The sequence below is a fragment of the Solanum verrucosum genome, unplaced genomic scaffold (assembly GCF_900185275.1).
Source record: "Solanum verrucosum unplaced genomic scaffold, falcon-dt-bn FXZP01000283.1, whole genome shotgun sequence".
Lineage (NCBI taxonomy): Eukaryota > Viridiplantae > Streptophyta > Magnoliopsida > Solanales > Solanaceae > Solanum > Solanum verrucosum.
Window position 1 is genome coordinate 91,829 of NW_026020415.1, and position 20,428 is coordinate 112,256.

Below are 20,428 nucleotides of genomic sequence, written 5' to 3' on the forward strand. Positions count from 1 at the left end.
ATTTATTATTCGATATCCCTCGAAAGAGTTGATTACTATCCATAATTTGATAGTTCCCGCTAAGATTAACGCCCTAATCCATTTTCCCCATCATGAGTGGGGTCCACGAAATTCAATCTCTACCGGGTCTCCCCTGTTCGGATTTTCAGTTCAATTTCATCCAAAGAGTAAAGATAACATTTTTTTTTTCAATTTCAGATGAAATAAAACTGAAGAACAATGAAGTAATCTTTTCCCAGTTTTATACAGTCAGTGGCGAATTCATGGCTTCTCTGCCTTCAGTAGTTGTGGGCAACACCCTTAAGCTTGAAAATGAATTCAAGAAAAACTCAGTAACTTCTTTGCCTTTCGAAAAGGTACGTTCTTGATCCTTTTAATTACTAGTGTATTCCATTGTCGAGTCTCGATGTAACTAATAAAGTTGAATATCACGTGTTCGAGCCGTGGAAACAGGCAGGCCGTGTACAATAGACCTTTGTGGTCCGGCACTTTCTGGTGCATTGGACTGTTTTTTTTTTCTTTATAATTCATGGTTTTTTTTTTTATATATAATGGTTCTTCTTGTTTTGTGGTTTAATTTAGAAAAATCATAGTCCCATAAACTCGGATAAAGCTTTGGAGCCATTGAATCTTGAATTCAGAGAGGCACTTTCACTGATCAAAGAAGGTAGTGAAAAAGTGGAATCAGCTTCTTATGTTCCACTTCTGCAAGAATGTATCAAGAAAAAATCCGTTTCAGAAGCTGAAGCAATTCATGGCCACATTATCAAAATGGGTATCCATGAAGATTTGTTTCTCATGACATTTCTTGTCAATGTTTATGCTAAATGTGGGATGATGGGAAGTGCACGGAAGGTATTCGATAATTTGCCTAAAAGAAATGTTGTTACCTGGACATCATTGATGTCTGGCTATGTTCAGAATTCACAGCCGGAGGTTGCTATTAGCGTATTCCAAGAAATGCTGGAAGAGGGTGGATTTCCCACGAATTATACGTTAGGTGTTGCGTTCAATGCTTGTTCATTGTTGGGTCATTTCGAGTTAGGAAAGCAGATTCATGCGTATGTTGTGAAGTATGAAATTGGGGATGACACAAGCATTGGCAATGCTCTCTGTAGCTTGTATTCCAAAAGTCACAATCTGGATTCTGCAGTTAAAGCATTTCAGATGATTGCTGATAAGAATGTTATCTCGTGGACAGCAGCTATATCTGCCTGTGGAGATAACGGGGATTCTGCAATGGGATTAAGCCTGTTTGTTGACATGCTTTGTGCGGATGTGGAGCCTAATGAGTTCACATTTACAAGTGTACTAAGTTTGTGTTGCATAATGCAGGCTTTAAAGATAGGATCACAAATTCACTCTTTGAGCATTAAACTGGGGTATGGTTCTAATCTAAGAGTAACAAATTCAATAATGTATTTATACTTGAAAAACGGATGGATTATAGAGGCAAAGAAGCTGTTTGATGGAATGGAGTCAATTAGCTTGGTTACATGGAACGCGATGATTGCAGGTCTTGCTCAAATGATGGATCTTGGAGAGGACGGTATTGCTGCACATTCCAGCGGTTTTGAGGCATTAAACACTTTTTTGAGACTGCATCATTCGGGGATGAAGCCTGATTTATTCACCTTCTCGAGTGTGTTGTCTGTATGTAGTAGTTTGGTTGCTTTGGAACAAGGGGAGCAAATTCATGCTCAGGTTATTAAGTCGGGGTTTTTGTCGGACGTTGTAGTGGGAACTTCCCTAGTTAACATGTATAATAAATGTGGAAGCATTGACAGGGCAAGTAAAGCTTTTGTGGAGATGTCTACACGAACTTTGATATCATGGACGTCTATGATCACGGCCTTCGCACAACATGGGTACTCTAAACAAGCGTTGCAGCTCTTTGAGGATATGAGGTTTGTAGGAGTTAGACCAAACAAGGTTACATTCGTGGGAGTGCTCTCGGCATGTAGCCATGCTGGACTGGTCAAAGAGGCATTGACATACTTTGACATGATGAAAAAAGAGTACAAAATTAAGCCCGTGATGGACCATTATGCATGCTTGATTGATATGTTTGTGAGGTTAGGTAGGATAGATGAAGCTTTTGATTTCGTCAAGAAGATGGATTTTGAGCCTAACGAGTTTATATGGTCACTTCTAATAGCAGGCTGTAGAAGCCATGGAAAATTAGAGCTAGGTTTTTATGCTGCTGAACAACTACTTAGCCTGAATCCGAAAAATTCAGAAGCTTACTTCTTGTTGTTAAACATGTACCTCTCAGCTGAGAGATGGAAGGATGTTTCCAGGGTGAGAAAGCTAATGAAAGATGAAAAAATCGGAAAGCTAAAGGATTGGAGCTGGATTAGCATCAGGGACAAAGTTCATTCGTTTAGAACAGGTGATCAGTTGAATCCTCCATACGAAAATATAGATAATTTCTTAAGTGATTTACATGACAAAGCAAGTACAATGGGATTTGAGTTACACACAAGTTTGGAGCTCAAAAACGAAGAAGATGATGAGGCAACTTTTCCTATTGGTCGTCACAGTGAAAAGTTGGCTGTATCATTTGGATTGCTGAACACACCGAGTGCTGCACCCATCCGAGTTATTAAGAGTATTAGCATGTGTAGAGATTGCCACAGCTTTATGAAATTCATCTCACAGCTAACTTCAAGAAAAATCATCATTAGAGATAGTAAAAGGCTTCACAAATTTGTGAATGGACATTGTTCTTGCGGCGATTTTGGTAGTCTTGTTTAATCTTTCTCAAAGCCTTCACTTACCTTAATTTCTTGATTATCATTTTTCTTGTCAAGTCTCTGTTCTCTACTTCATTGACTGATCTACTGAATTTAGATCATGTAGATTGTTATATGAAAGGAAAATCAGAAAAGTAAATAGTGGCTTATATTGAGTTCTCTGTACTTTTGAAATTTCCAATTGTTGTATCAGTTATACACAAGGTTTTGTCATGCCATCTTTTGGATTTAAGGGGGCAAAGGTTTGATTTTTGTTCTTTTTCATGAAAAGATAACAACAATAACATACTCGATGAAATCCCACTAAGTGAAGTCTGGAGAGGATAGAGTGTACGCACACCTTACCACATTATTGCTTCTTTTGTCAACTGTACACTGCTTTTCTTGAAAAGATAATCAATGCAATTGACACAACATATCAAAAGAACAAATCTTGTGGAGAAAGTTAACACCTAGGGGACCCTTCTTTTTGTTCTTGGATCTTGGTTAATTTACATTGCCTGGGAAATCTGAATGATTTATGCAAAGTTTCATCAACTTAGGTGAAACAGTGAGGAAAAACAAATAAAATATACTTTATATTTGTTTGGTATGACAACATTTTTCCAAACAATGACTAGTTGCTAAAGCTCAAATGTTGGGTAGGTCAGGGATTTAACAACAATTGCCTTTGTTGTTCATATGAAATTCATGAAATAAGAAAATTGAAAATGTTTCACAGAAGCTGGTAAAATATAATCAACTTGACAAACTCTTCTCTAGAAGTAGCAAAAATTTGTTATGTTTACTCTCAGCTCTAAGATGATAAATTTTCACCACATCGATATAATTGATACAAAACCTGGGGAAAGCGTGGAAGCTTTACCCCTCACTTGGCTCGACTATAAAAGAGTGTACTCACTGCCTATAGGGTTCAAGAAACTGTAATCTTTTATACAAACACAAAGTACACACAGATTCTCTAATGCTAAAATATCATCTCTTTCTACTCCTTGCTTTTGTAACTCTTGATTTGCATGATTCATCCGGTGGCCTCCAGATAATGTCCTCAAGATTGCCACAAAAGTTCTTGTAAAACTGTAAAACAGTATAGGTGTAAGCACTTGCATTTTGATAAGGAAGAAGCAAAGAGAGTTTTGGATCATGTTATATGTATGAGACTAAACTAACCTTGAGGAATTCACTAGCATCACCGGCTGCTTTCTGAAAGTCTACCATGAAAAATGTAGGAGCAACTTCGAAAACCTGTTGAATAATAAATATTAGCTAGCACACAAAGAGTGCCACACATATTGAAACAGCTTTGGAAAGATGTGAACTTGCCTCCAGAATTACAGAGAAATGTGAAGTCTTGTTTGCGGAGAGACCTTCTACCCTCATCTGAGACATGCATACAAGCAGAAATGAGGACCAACCTTGGGAATTCTCCAAGAAAATTAGCAGCATAGAACTTAAAAGAAAAGAAAAGAGACCTAGTGAACCCAAGTGATTAAGCTTGAGATGCCCATTATTAATAAGAAAAGGTGAGTGTCTACCTTAAAATTGCGGATATGGGTCTTGAAACCCATGGACTGGGCCACAACTTCCATACTTGATAAAACAACTTTTGCTGGTTTCTGTGTTAGGAAGCGTGTTTGATGATGCTTCATTGAATCCTGTAAATCCAGCATCCACATTTCATTTATCTAAGTTGAAGACCAGCACCTTAATAATGACAAGCAACTAACAAAGCTATGGGGTAAGCTGAAAATGCGAAGCAAGATGTGCCTCTTTTCATTGCTCCAACTCAGAACTAGTTGATATATATGTTAATGGACTATATAAAATCTGATCTATATGAAAGAGAGAAATAACAGAGTCCTGTTGTGAATGGTCAAATTGGTAGAAGTTTTAGAATCAATACCTGCCCACGGTCAAACAATATGGATAAGTTCAATCCTTGAGAGAGAATAATTAGGTCAAAGGCATTTAGAGCCAGAGGTCCAGCATCCGCATTGTCACATTGCTCGTTGGATGCTTCCTCCTATAAAACATTATAACATGCCATAAAATAGGGGAAAACAAAGAACTAAGCAGTCAATAACCAGAACCTCCATGGAATACTTTTATCATACCAAACACTACAACAATTCCTATCAAATTGAACTTTCTTTCACTTTTTGGTGCATATCCTCCATTTCTCCAGAGGAAAAAGTTCAGAAAGAATCTGAATAATGCAAAAAGTTACAATGAACGCACCTTCACAAAACTATTCCATCATCTAAATCTAAGTGATAGCCCCAATATGTTCAATATGTTTTCTTACTCAACATTAAACAATAACATTCTCACCTTAATGATAACAGGACATTCAACTTGAGCAATAAACAAATACAAAGTGATGCTTCAGCCAGCTACTTACCAGCTTGCCAACAAGCAACCCGTGGCAAGATTTCACTTAAATTCCTAATTCAACATCAAAATGTTTTATATAGCAAAGGCAGTAATCCTAAGTCTTACTAACCTCAGTATCATCAAAAGCTGCATTAATATCATCTAAATTGACATCTTCATACTCCATGACTTTGACAGGATCATAATTTTTTTTAAACCACTCATCATTACGGATCTCTTCAATCCGAATACGCTGCACAAAATAGAGAAAAAACTATGTAATAAGCCAATGTAGGAATATGTTCGTTTAGTAGAAGACTATATTCATCTTCATGGTCAACATTATTGTATATCGTTTTAAGCCTCCACCCAGCTAATACACTCCAAAAGCAACCCTAAGGTAGCATGAATTCATGTAATAGAGAGTATAATACTTTAGTGAGTAAATAGCTCAAGAAGCGATAAGCAAAATTAGCATCTTACCATAGATCTTTCAAAAAGTTGCAACTTAACAATTCTGTTATTTGGAAAAATAAGCCAAGTCAATATAACGGTGAAATAAAGACTTAGGGAAATCCTTTTCCTTTTAAACTTTTTCCTTTCCACGAAACGACCATTATTGTCTTCCTGAGTTGTTCTATGTCTATAGATATTTTAGTACTACGATGGCAAGAAATGTAAGGTCAAAATAGAAAAATTAGACAAAGAAAGGAAGTGCGGAAAAAGGTCTAATGCAAATAAGAATAGTTCGAACACTTGGATACTGTCAGCAATAACAACTTTACAAAGAAGAAAAATGGAAGGGGAAACCCAAAAGGAAGAAGTTGCTGGATTGCTGCTTTGGTCCATGACAATGGGAATCATCACGAAAAACTGAAATTTGAGCACGGGAATAAAAGAAACATAACAAAAATGCAGAGCAGCAAAGCAGCACAAATAGCAACAAGTTTCTTTCTTTGCCCTCTTCTCTTTTCCCTTTGTTTGTTCATTGTTCTTTCCACTTCCCTACGTAGAACCTGCATATTTATTTTTTGTTTTTTTTTAAAATCTTTTTGCTTGATTCCTTCCATTCATTTTCCCTGTTCTTTCTGATTGGAGAGAAACAAAACAGAAGATAGAAGCACCCATTTCCACATGAACCATAAAAAGGAACAGTAAGGTTTAGATGAGAAGCCAAGGAGATGGAGGAGAATGAATATAAAAAGAAGAAAAAGTCATGGAGAATAGTATAGACAGCTAAAAGTTTTAATATTTTCCAGTGCACGACTTGCTTTAAGTCACATAGACATCTAGTACATATTATTTTGAGAAAATCTAGCTCTATAACAATGAAATTTGACTTGGAACCCAAAAAAGAAGAAAGTGGAGAGGAGACTGGCAGAGGGAGCAAATATGGTTTAATTTGTGTGAGGGGGAAGAAGTGAGGAGAAAAGGAAAAGGATTTATGCCAAAGTTCCTTTCTTGCTTCTGATTTGAAAAGTTTGTTGATAAATACTACACAGAGTGGATAAGTTGCAATATTTTACAAGTTCAATGCATTGAAGGCTTTGTGACGGATTAAGTTTCCAAAACAGATAATTTTAACGGCACAATATAATATGTGTACATTCTCTGATTGAGTACTCACGGTTTGAGGATTTGGGTCTAAAATTCGATGTATCAGAGATTTTGCTCCAACAGGAAACCAAGATGGGCAGGAAAAATCTGCTTTGTCAATCTGCAGAAAAATACAAACATACTTGTTGGTAATTAAAACGTCACTATAAAATAATGTTCTTTTACTGTGATGAAATGTGAAAATATCAGCATGATTATCATGTCATACTGCTGCAAGATGAATGTAAGGAATTCCATTTAAGTTATTTACACAACCATGAAAATGCAAAGCTTCTACCTTTGCGTACAGTGTAGTGAGATCAACCTCATCAAAAGGGAGATAACCTGCCATCAGAACATAAAGGATGACACCACAGGACCAGATATCAGCCACAGCACCATCATAACCTTTGTGACTAAGAACCTGCTAAAAAATTCCAATAACAAGGATGAAAGGGACATCTTAATCCATATTTAAGTAAAAGGATACATATCAATGATCAAACTACTCATTCAAAGATATACATGTAACAAAGAACTAAGACTACTATAATGGAAGCTGCCTAACTTACCTCTGGTGCAACATAGTTGGGAGTTCCACATGTCGTCTTAAGGATGTTGACTCCCTATTAGAACATTATCAGAAGCAGTTAGCAGCAAAAAGACTTACACCAATAATGTTGTATTCTTGGTAATAGAGAAAAAAGGTAGTGTTTTGGGAGACCTTACTTCACCAGGTGATGCGCTAAGTCCAAAATCTGATATTTTCAGATTTCCTTGGGAATCTAGCAGAAGATTTTCAGGCTGAGCAATGTGGAAAATGGCAGTAAGATTTTCGTTTAAATGCATAATAACTTATTGCTCTCTTGATTTTACATTCTGTTAACAAGTACCTTTAGGTCTCTATGATAAACTCCCTTGATGTGACAATAATCAACTCCATCAATCAATTGCTGAAAGTATCTTCGAGACTCGGCCTCACTTAATCGTCCATGGTGGACCTACAAATGCATACCAGAAATCATTCAAAGGAGAATATGTGCTTAAGTGCTTAAGAAGAATCAAAATAATCTGCATTTGTCCTTGACCATTTTAAGGTGGGACTTACTATCTTATCAAACAGTTCCCCGCCTGTGATAAATTCCAAGATAATATAGATCTTCGTGCGAGTTGCTATAACCTGACAGCAAAATTTGTTTATATCAGCAATGCACATCAGCAAAAAAAATCTCCCCAACACCAGTAACCTAAAAGTGAAACAGGCAACAAATTTCAGGAAACTGAAAGTCATCGGCACTTGTTTTGGCACATGCCTCATGTAATCGAACTACATATGGATGTCTAACAAGCTTCATTATGGATATCTCCCGCTTTATCTGCAAGATGAAAATGCAGAAAGCTCCTATTAGAGAACCAAAAAAAAAAAATTATATCCAAACTGAAACATTGTCTCCATACCATATGCTTGAGAACTAATACCACAAACACAAGTTTACACAATTTGAATCTCTACACAGAAAGAAATAGCTTAGGAATTGACATTCAAAAAGAACTCTTGAAATGCTGAACTGCGATCAAATCTACTAAAGTGGGACTACAAGCTAGCAGCATTTTGCGCACATTGTAAAAAAATGATCTATAAACTAACTTGAATCTGTTCATCAGAGTTCAGATATCATTTCATCTTTCTGGGTCCTCTCAAATGATTTGCAGCCCCACAAATTTCCGATAATCCCGCATTCATGATGCCATGGTCAATCAACTAACATCCTAAATAACAAGTAAAAGCCACTCTATTATGTTGCTAAACAATTAACTAAAACTTCAAATACTTTCACAAATTGATCTAAATTGGAAGAGTCAACTTATCACATTTATTAATCGAAAACTTATTCCATAAATTGATACAACAATTCAAATAGAGCATTTACAAAATATAAATTTAACAAATTAGGAATAATAATTACTCTAAAATCTTAAGCTTCATCCATGGATTATCCAGTTGCAATGGTTTTTTTTTTCTCATTCTTCAAATACCCAATTCAAAAAAGGGGGAAAAAACAAACACCCACCTGGTCAACCATCTTGTGCTTGATGATAGTGCTTCGATCGAGGACTTTCATGGCGACACTTTCACCCGTCTCAGTATTCTGAGCAAATTTAACCTTAGCAAACGTTCCTTCTCCAATTGTCCTTCCAACTTCATACTTCCCAACTTTCCTTACCACCATTTTTGCTTCCTTTTCTTCAACAACAACACGAATCAACACCCTTTTTCTTCTTCTTCAAGTTCCTGTTACCTCAACCCATTTTTTTTTGCTATTTCAAGAAAGCATATTGGGCTTGACGAACAAGATTTTGGCTTTTTCCCAATCTGTATAAAGTATTACTATTTTTAAACTAATAAAGCAAAGGGGATGGGAATTGTTGAGAGGAAAAGGAATATGAACTGTGAAGGAGTTGAAAATGATAAAGGCAGCTATAAGAATGGGGAAAAAGTGATTTGAGGATTTTGAAAACTTGAAAGTGCTTATGTGGGGTTTTATCTTTTATATAGTAACAAATTATTATTTTTATCTCGGTCTATTGACCGTCTTAAACATATTTAAATCTTGCAATATGATTGAAATATACTCCTAAATTCTCGTCATGTTTAGGGATGTTTTCAACACTTCTCTCGATTTGTTATTAAGAGTTTCATGCTTATCCAAGAGTTTGAGACCACTTGTTATATCATGTGGCAGATCGAGAGTGTATCTAAATTTAGTTAGTCAAGTATATGAGTATTTTTAAGACGGTCAATAATTCGAGATGGACCCAAGAAACTTAAAACATTGAGTAGTTTTTGGCGTTGGAATTTTTAAATTAAAATTGTGTTTAACAAGTATTTTACTTTTTAAAAAATTGGCATTGTGTAACTAGAAATCCTAAAATTCAAAAATTTGTTTAAACCAATTTTGGAAAAGTTAAAAATATTTGATGATGAATTTTCAAAAATTATAATCGCTAGCTATGAATTTAGGATTTTGGTTTGGTAAAGTAGGAATGACAAGTAGTAAGAAGTTGGAAAAGGTGTAGTTGTTGAAAAGGAAATATATCATTAGTGGAGTATGCACCACTTGAAAATGATACCTCTTTTTTCTTGCTTAGGTTTAATACACAATTTATCCCTAAATTAATTTCTATCACATATTACTTCTAAACTAAATAGGACATTTTTTTACACATCATCAAATTATGGTTCAATTTATTTGTTTAATTATTTTATTAAGTTTGTTTTAAAATATGGTTCTTTCTTAATTTGGTATTCCAAATTTTTATTTCAATACATCAAATGATATGTTCAAAATCACATGATTAAAGATATTTCAATATATTGTATATATTTTTAATAAGTCTTTTGTTCCTCTTTGATTAGATATTTTGGGATCGAATCTTATGAATGAAATTGCTTTCATTTTTAAAATGCACTTCAATCAAAGTGGAAAAAAAAAATTACGCCAATTCAAAAAAGTCGAATCTTAAAATGAATATTGAAACCTAAATGGGAAACCAAGAAAAATGGCTTCCTATTTTAAATTTTCTAAAAACCTAAGAAGACATTATGTTTGGTGTAGAACGGCGATCATTGCCAACTTGTTTTACAAATGGTTTACATCTGTTTTGGACTCTTCATTTTGTTAAAACCCAATATTGAATGAATTCGTCTTTACTTGATGTATGGGGAAAAAAATGACGTCTATTAAAAACAAAATAGATCATAGTCATGTGGTTAAATTAAGATCGAATAAATGGTTGTCATAACTTAGAGAAATTTAAAAGAATTTTTTTTTTTATATATAATCTGAAGTGATTAAGCACTAGCCGGTATAAATATATTTTGTAATTGGGCAGCCTACAGGACCTTTCCCCGGGAGAAATCATCTTGTAGTTTGACACTCTTATATAACTTTCAAGGAGATCAACAATCAATCTTGAGCTTTGCGCCAACTTGCTCTCAATCAGCTTCAAGCATAGCATCAGAGCTTAGCATGTCCTTTTTTTTTCAAACAACAAACATGTGTGTGGAACGTTGTTTATATGAGACGACATAGAAATTAAGATGATATGGACTATGGAGCTAATTGTTATATTTACTTCTTTTTTTGAGTCAACAACTTTATTAGTATATTATTTTCATAATTTATCTTAAATGTTCATATAATATCAATACATCATTTACAACTCCACTTTAAAACGTTGAATTTTAAGAAATTCTGTATAATTGGGAAATAGAGAATTTTTTGCTACATTAGCATATTTCATATTCGAAAAATATATAAGATGTTGATATTTTTTAAAACAACTCGTCAATATTTATTTACTGAGATATCAACATCAATATCGAAAAATATGCTAATTATAGAGGATGTCTAATATTCTCCGGTATAATCAATAATTGAAACTATCACCATTTAGTGGATTTTATTAAGACTAATTGGATGTGGATAAGATTGGACTATATTATTTTTTTACATATATTTATGGTAGTGCTTCTATTGTATAAAAAAAATTAAAACTGTAAAGTGGTTGCAACTATCAGACAACACTAATGGTAAGATTTTCATGTAAGGTTCAAAATATGGAGAAAAAAGAGAGAGTTAAATATCTAATATATATATATATATATATATATATATATATATATATATATATATATATATATAAATATTAATTTTAATTATGTATAAATTATGTTATTTTTCTCCAAATAGGGTTCAAATAAACCTTTGCCCCTATTATTAGAGTGTGTGAGAAAGGATCTCTGTCGGTGGTCAATTCATAGGTGAAGCTAGAATTTCAATTTTATGAGTTCTGAATTTTATAATAATGAATTTAAATGATAATAACCGAATTCTAAATTTAATATTTATACATATTTAATAAATTTATTAATACAAATACACTATTTAAATAAAATCTATTAAGTTCAATCAAATCCGCATACGAGCTACTAGTTCCGCCCAGCTGTCATGCCATCCACCACACGTTTTCTTCTCAATTTCGTAAGTTACGTAAAAGGATTAGGAAGAAATTAAAATAGAAAATGTAATATTTGTGCACGATTCATCATCATCCACATATGTATTTTCTACCTGTTTTAATATATAGTCAAATCTATATACATCAAATATGTTACTTATTTATTTTAAAAAAAAATTAAACTAAGCTTTAAGGAATAAGTATCTTTGAAACCATGAAACATGGGATATTGTTAATTGTAACACCAATAATCCAGGAAGAATGCAACGTTTCATCATGTTCATGGAACAACAAAATTAAAATATATCTACAATAAATTACAGCATTAAACTTATGCAATATTAAAAAAGGATTGGACAATCATAGTGCATAAAACAATATTATTAGGTCTTGATAAGGTTGACAATAAGTGACTGCATCACCAAACTATATTATATTGTTGAATTTCTTCCCATAAACGTAACATCCACAAAAATACGCCACAATTATGTACTAAATATTAAAGAATGCTAAGTCAAGTTGTCAACTAACTTCTGCGCTTCCATTATTTTTTTTAATAATCGTGGTGTTTGAATCAGGTACACATCTTAATTAATTTGGGATATTTATTACCTCTTATACATCAATAACAAATTTTAGGTGTAAATGTGTTAACGAAAACTAAGACAAATGAAAAGAAATTATTAAGTGTTTTTGTATGGACTCTCTGTGCACTATTAATAACTAACTTCTGCACTTAATTAATGCCACTTGTCCCATTAATTAATAGTTTATCAATGGGTGTCAAAATTTATTAATTTTGTGGTCCTACCAATATTACTTGTAGGAAAATATCATCTTGGATTATTGGAAGGGGCAATTTTTAAAAGTATAGTAGACTTTAATCACATTTGAAGGTTTCTAATTAAAATTAAATTCAAAACTTTACTACTACTAATAATATATCTAGTGTAATCTTGTAAGTGGAGCTGAGAGAGGATAATGTGTCGCAACCTTGCTCCTACTTTATAAAGGTAGAGAGGTTATTTTTAAATTTCGATAGACCTCGGCTTATAGATTTTCAAAACCTTAAGCCAATAAAAATAGAGTACGTATGAAATTTAATATTCTTTTATAATACTCTACATACAATCAACTCGATAACTATAATTTATATATATATATATATATATATATCAAGCGTAATGGATGTAGACACCCCTTGAGACTTTCATCAAGATATTTGTATGTTCTATATCTATTAAACTCTGAAATGTAGCTAAAAATAGAATTGGGATATTGATATATACTTATATACAAGGGAAAATTGTATATAATAGCAAATTATTAATTCAAATTAAATGTTGTAAATATACTTTGATTTAATTGTACCCTTTAACAAACTATTGCTATTTTCGCCACTCTCCCTGGTGGAATCTCGCTCGCCATTCTCGTTTGGTGGCAATCTCGCTCGCCTCTCTCGCTTTTATACAAACACAAATGTATAAAATGTGTTTGTGTTTGTATAAAGCGAGAGGAAATTGTATATATACATATATTTTCGTTCCCCTCTCCCAGATCTCGCTCGCCACCCTCGCCTCTCTTGCTTATACAAATAGAAACGAAATGTATAAATTGCGCTTTTGTTTGTATAAAGCGAGAGAAAATTGTATATACACATGCAAATACATATACCTTCGTCCTATACACTTATAATTATACAATACAAATATTTCTCTGCCCAGTCTTCTTTTGCCTTTCTCTCTTTCTCGTTTTATACATACACAGATTATACAATTGATCTTTTGTATACAACTGCTTTCTTTTGTATATGTATATCGAATTATACAACTGCCTTCTTTGTATATGTATAGCGAATTATACAACTGTTTTTTTTGTATATGTATAGCGAATTATACATATATATGTTTGCTACGGAGTGCAATTATGCAAACTTTGCTATAACATACAAATATAAATTTTGTGTTTGCTATATGTGAAAGTTGTTCTATATACAATGCCTAAATATTTATTGGCATATTGTTCATAAGAATATACAGCCCTAAGAATTTAATTGCTCAGATTAGCTGGATTTAGGGCCTATTAAAACAATAGTCCAAGAAGACTGAATATAACAGGCCCAATTAATTCTTAGCCCAACGAAGTTTCTAAGACTGAAATCTTCCTCCATCATTCTCCCAAATTTCACTTTTTCCGACTCTCGTCTTGTTAGCTGACTTAATTGCAATACTTATTCAAATACGGGACAAGTAAAAAAATTCCAACAAGAATTACATTTTGTCTTGCATAAGAAAGAATGTTTATAGTACTAATACTCTTTAATCTACTCCAGATATACATGGTTACGTTAGCGGAACAAGAATTTTCGTTAAAGAGGTTCAAAACATAAAGAAGTCAAAAAAATTCAATATCTACTCTTTATTATTGCGAAAAAATTGCAATACGCCAAAATAATTTGTAGTAGTTCTTTTTTTTTTTGCGGGGAGGGGGAGGGGGAGTGGGGGGAGGGGGGGGTCAGGAAAGTAAAGATGACAATTTGCGGTAGATCTTGTCAACTTTTTTTACTTATGTTACAAGAAAAAAAAAAGGATGAACAAAAAACTAAAAAAATCTATTTAAAAATTTGAATCAAGAAAAGATTGCGACAATTCAAATTAATATTATATCAAGTACAGGAATCATTTTCATTTTCATCATGACAGAGAAAGAGACATATTACACGTGTCAAGTTTTCACGTCGCCAGCATATAAATGATTTCGTTATTATTTGTTATCGCTCTAAAAGGGAGTGTTATGACGATCGAGTTGAATTAAGATAGGTTAAAATAAACTATACTACTAATTAATGATTAATAATTATTTATTTAACTGAATGAGAACGAATCAAAATTAACTATATTTAATATCTAGAATGAATTATTAACTCGTTCAATCTGAAAATTTTCTCTCCAAAAACTTAAAATAAATTAAGTAAGAATATATTTTTATGAGCTAATTTTATCGTCGCCTTCGATGATTGTGGTAGGAAACATTGATTGGCAATTGAAGAATGGAGGGTAGAAAAGGGCGTCGGTTGGCTGAGAAAAGGAAAGAAGAGTTTGACATCTTTATCTATTCACAAAGTCTTTTGGCTGGGGAATTGTTAAATGACACATGTGAATAGAATATTAATGTATGCAAATGTATAATACTTTCTCCGTACATTTTTACTTGTTCAAGCATATTATAAATAGATATTCACTTTGATAAATTTAAAAATAATTTATTATTTATTTAATTTATTTTTATAATTGATTATAGCTATTTTTCAATGCATATAGTAAAATTATCATTCTTTTTATTTTGGATTAATCACAGAAATCGCACATTTTAGTTTACTTATTACCATTATCCCCTATAAGTTTTACAAATCTCCAAAATTCATCATTTTCACGCATCAAATTAGTGTATCTCGCGCATCAGATTAATGTATCAGCGCATCAGATTAGTGTATCTCGCGCATCAGATTAGTATATCATGTATAAAATGTAATGTATCTTACTTAACGATTAATGTATCTCGCGCATCAGATTAATGTATCAGTGCTTATATTATTGTATCCGTTTGAGGGATTTCTGTAATTATCCTAAGGCGGATTAGTGGTTTATTTTCAAAAAAAAGGGATTTTATTTACCGTAGCTTTTAGACAGCTAACAGCTAAGCCACTAATCATACAACTAATAAAATAAAGTCGGTCACTACTGAGACAACTCATAAAAGTCGTTTCAGGTTCAAGGGCTAAAGAACTTTTAAGGGATACATTGTAATTTTGCCTTAAAAGTATGTGATTTTCGTAATTTGCCCTTTTATTTTTCATCTGTTGTCCGATACTCGTATTGGAACTCGATTATTTTAAATTTGTAGCACGTAAGACCTCATTCAAGGTGTCACTTTATTTATTATTCATTAAAAAATATATTAAATCAATACTGAACAAGTAAAGATGGACGGAGAATAATTTCAAAACAAACTACATAAATATTTGGCTTTTAGCATACCTTAGAGTTGGAATTTTCCTCTTATTGGAGTAGATATCTCCAAGCAATTATTCAGTGAAACTATTATTTTAATCAGTAAACTCTACCTAGCAGTAGGATTAGTTGATTTGACTTTATACAAGAAGAATAATTGTCTAATTATTTTTTTCTTGTGGTATCCCTTTTTAATTTATTTCCAATTTAAATAAAAGAATGTCAACTTTTTAAAGGTGAGAAAAAATTTGTTCAGCGAAGTCCTGACCAACAAAATATATGCTTACATATATCCTTCATTTGCCATATTTATTCTAAACCTTAATCATATGCTTTCTCTTCTTGAAGAAAAATGGTGTTATTTTAGTCCAATCAGATGAAAGTGATGTATGATAAATAGCACAAATTAAATAATGGTGAATGCTATATATAATCATGATTTATTTATTTATTGGTTTGCCATTTGATGGTGGTATCTATATTAAAGCTCGGTTATTTTGAATCCGTATCGACTTCATTCGAAAGGAAGCACTCTCTACTAGTAATAATTTTGGAGTTTGACTATTCTGAATTCGCATTGTATAGAGCCTCATTTAAAAGGAAGCACTCTCTACTAATGATTTTGGAGCTCGACTATTTTGAATTTGCACTGTATAGGGTCTCACTCGAAAGAAAACACTCTCTACTAATGATTTTGGAGCTCGAGTATTCTGAATTCACATCGTATAGGGCCTCATTCGAAAAGAATCACTCTCTACTAATAATTTTGAAGCTTGATTATTCTGAACTCGTATTGTATATGGCCTCATTTGAAAGGAAATACTCTCTACAAATGATTCTGAAGCTCGACTATTTTGAATTCATACTATATATGACCTCATTTGAAAGAAAACACTCTCTACTAATGATTTTTTATATTCAAAACTCGAATTTAAAATCTCTGATTAAAAATGAACAATTTCATCCATCCATCCATTGCACCATATCTATCAGTAGTATCATCATGCAATTTGGTGTTGGTTAGTCAACAATAGTGACTTCCTAGCTAGCAAATGTAGTGTGATTCCATTACTAATACTGAAGTACCTATTTTCATTGCTTCAACATGAAGCTGTCTCTTTAATTAGGCATCAATTATGCTGACTTTTTTAGATTTTTACGATTTTTCGGTCACAAGTGGCTCTTCAAAACTCCTTCCACGTTCAATTGCCAATTCACGTAAAACAAAAAGTTGCCATTGGAAAATGGTTACAATTTCAAAAATTAGTTGAAAATTAAAATCGATTATCGGTCGCAATCATATTATCTTTTTGGAATAATGTTCTCAAATAGCTATTTGGTACCTTTTTATTTCTTTCCTTAGGTATTACTATATTATACAAGAGTCTAGGAATGACTACCAATGTTCTAATAAGATCACTATTAATGTCTAATATATTTATAAAATATATAAGTGGCCCCATCACCTTCCACTTAAATACTACATATTATATATTATTAATTACTATACTATAAATCACTACTAATATCCAATATATTTATCAAACTATATAAGTGGGCCCCATCACCTTCCACTTAAATACTACATATTATATATTAATTACTATACTATAAATGACTTAAATACTCCATATTATCTATTACAATAATTAACAATTTTGACACTTTAAATTCTATCAATGCCATATAAATTAGGATAAAAAACCTAACATATAATATTTAAATATATTTAAAAATAATAGAAGTAATACTATACATTACAATAATTAACAACTTAATTATTTAAAACTTATATAAAAAAACTTAATTGACTCTCTAAATTCTATTGGTACTACATAAAATGGATTATATAATAAACATATATTGTTTGAAATTGACGAAAAAGAGACAATAAATTACAATAATTAATAAAAAAATAGTCCACTCCAAAAAATCTATCAATTAACAACATATATTGTTTGAAATTAACGAAAAAGAAACTATAAATTACAATAATTAACAAAATAAATCTCTCAACTCCAACAAATCTATCAATTAATGCCACATAAATTGGGACATGGCAAATAACATATATTATTAAAAAATTAGGTTCAAAATGTACTAAAAAATACAATAATTAACAACTTAATATATTAAAGAGACATATAAAAAAGAGTTAATATTTGAAATTCTGCATTTGCAACATAAATTAGAACAAAGAGAGTAATAAATATTATTTTCAAAATTATGTTAAAAAAAAGTACTACAAATCACAATAGCTAACAATTTAATTTTTTTTTTAAATCATATAAAATTTTCAATAACTTCTCAAATTCCATAATATGACATAAATTTTAAAAAAAGTGTTATAAATCATAATAAATAGTACAATATTTAAACTACTTTAAAAGAATTATAAATTGTAATAAATAATACAACAATTTAAATTACTTAAAATTTAACGACTTAATTTTTTTTTAAAAATGTATTAAAATTTTGGTTAATTGTCAAAACTTTACATGTGCCACATAAATTGGACATGGACAGTCACACATATTTTTTTAAAAAAAAATTACATTAAAAGTATTCTATCAATTAACAACATATATTGTTTGAAATTGACGAAAAAGAAACTATAAATTACAATAATTAACAAAATAAATCTCTCGACTCCAACAAATATATCAATTAATGCCACATAAATTGGGACATGACAAATAACATTTATTATTAAAAACTTAGGTTCAAAATGTACTATAAAATACAATAATTAACAACTTAATATGTTAAAGAGACATATAAAAAATGGTTAATATTTGAAATTCTGCTCGTGCCACATAAATTAGAACAAACAGAGTAATAAATATTATTTTCAAAATTATGTTAAAAAAAAGTACTACAAATCACAATAGCTAACAATTTAATTTTTTTTTAAAATCATATAAAAATTTCAATAACTTCTCAAATTCCATAATATGACATAAATTTTAAAAAAAGTGTTATAAATCATAATAAATAGTACAATATTTAAACTACTTTAAAAGAATTATAAATTGTAATAAATAATACAACAATTTAAATTACTTAAAATTTAACGACTTACTTTTTTTTTTTAAATGTATTAAAATTTTGGTTAATTGTCAAAACTTTACATCTGCCACATAAATTGGACATGGACAGTCACACATATTTTTTTTAAAAAAAATTACATTAAAAGTTCTATCAATTAACAACATATATTGTTTGAAATTGACGAAAAAGAAACTATAAATTACAATAATTAACAAAATAAATCTCTCGACTCCAACAAATCTATCAATTAATGCCACATAAATTGGGACATGACAAATAACATTTATTATTAAAAACTTAGGTTCAAAATGTACTATAAAATACAATAATTAACAACTTAATATGTTAAAGAGACATATAAAAAATGGTTAATATTTGAAATTCTGCTCGTGCCACATAAATTAGAACAAACAGAGTAATAAATATTGTTTTCAAAATTATGTAAAAAAAAAGTACTACAAATCACAATAGCTAACAATTTAAAATATTTTTAAAATCATATAAAAATTTCAATAACTTCTCAAATTCCATAATATAACACTTAAATACTACATATTATATATTAATTACTATACTATAAATGACTTAAATACTCCATATTATCTATTACAATAATTAACAATTATTTGACACTTTAAATTCTATCAATGCAATATAAATTAGGATAAAAAACCTAACATATAATATTTAAATATATTTAAAAATAATATAAGTAATACTATACATTACAATAATAAACAACTTAATTATTTAAAACTTATATAAAAAATTTAATTGACTCTCTAAATTCTATTGGTACCACATAAAATGAATTATATGATAAACATATATTGTTTGAAATTGACGAAAAAGAAACAATAAATTAAATAATTAATAAAAAAAATAGTCGACGAAATTGACGAAAAACAAATTATAAATTACAATAATTAACAAAATAAATCTCTCGACTCCAACAAATCTATCAATTAATGCCACATAAATTGGGATATGGCAAATAACATATATTATTAAAAAATTAGGTTCAAAATGTACTATAAAATACAATAATTAACAACTTAATATATTAAAGAGACATATAAATAAGGGTTAATATTTGAAATTCTGCATTTGCAACATAAATTAGAACAAATAAAGTAATAAATATTATTTTCTAAATTATGTTAAAAAAAAGTACTACAAATCACAATAGTTAACAATTTAAAATCATATAAAAATTTCAATAACTTCTCAAATTCCATAATATGACATAAATTTTTTAAAGCGTTATAAATCATAATAAATAGAACAATATTTAAACTACTTTAAAAGTATTATAAATTGTAATAAATAATACAACAATTTAAATTACTTAAAATTTAATGACTTAAAAATATTTTTTTAAATGTATTAAAATTTTGGTTAATTGTCAAAACTTTACATGTGCCACATAAATTGGGACATGGACAGTCACACATATTTTTTTAAAAAAATTATATTAAAAGTATTCTATCAATTAACAACATATATTGTTTGAAATTGACGAAAAAAAACTATAAATTACAATAATTAACAAAATAAATCTCTCGACTCCAACAAATCTATCAATTAGTGACACATAAATTGGGACATGGCAAATAACAT

The 20,428-nt window shown here is 30.6% G+C and overlaps 2 protein-coding genes across 3 annotated transcripts; one reads left to right on the forward strand and one right to left on the reverse strand.

The window, feature by feature from the left end:
• The first annotated feature begins 255 nt into the window (after positions 1-255).
• LOC125840791 (putative pentatricopeptide repeat-containing protein At5g52630) lies at positions 256-2,923 on the forward strand. The gene is made up of 2 exons (XM_049519762.1): positions 256-356; positions 583-2,923. Exons 1-2 carry the CDS (start codon positions 264-266, stop codon positions 2,755-2,757), a joined length of 2,268 nt encoding a protein of 755 aa, XP_049375719.1. The 5' UTR covers positions 256-263; the 3' UTR covers positions 2,758-2,923.
• Positions 2,924-3,545: 622 nt separating this feature from the next.
• On the reverse strand, positions 3,546-9,225 carry LOC125840783 (CBL-interacting serine/threonine-protein kinase 8). 2 transcript variants are annotated; one of them, XM_049519751.1, is made up of 13 exons: positions 8,798-9,223; positions 8,039-8,101; positions 7,834-7,905; positions 7,619-7,726; positions 7,455-7,529; positions 7,298-7,351; positions 7,024-7,149; positions 6,757-6,846; positions 5,260-5,382; positions 4,660-4,779; positions 4,292-4,411; positions 3,927-4,136; positions 3,546-3,833 (listed from the first exon to the last, which is right to left on the reverse strand). In XM_049519751.1, the coding sequence occupies exons 1-12, from the start codon at positions 8,954-8,956 to the stop codon at positions 4,023-4,025; spliced, it is 1,224 nt and encodes a 407-aa protein (XP_049375708.1). In that variant the 5' UTR covers positions 8,957-9,223; the 3' UTR covers positions 3,546-3,833; positions 3,927-4,022. The 2 variants fall into 2 exon arrangements, with proteins under 2 accessions (XP_049375708.1, XP_049375709.1); XM_049519752.1 differs by lacking the exons at positions 3,546-3,833; positions 3,927-4,136; positions 4,292-4,411 and adding an exon at positions 4,871-4,962 and having other exon boundaries at positions 8,798-9,225.
• Positions 9,226-20,428: the final 11,203 nt, after the last annotated feature.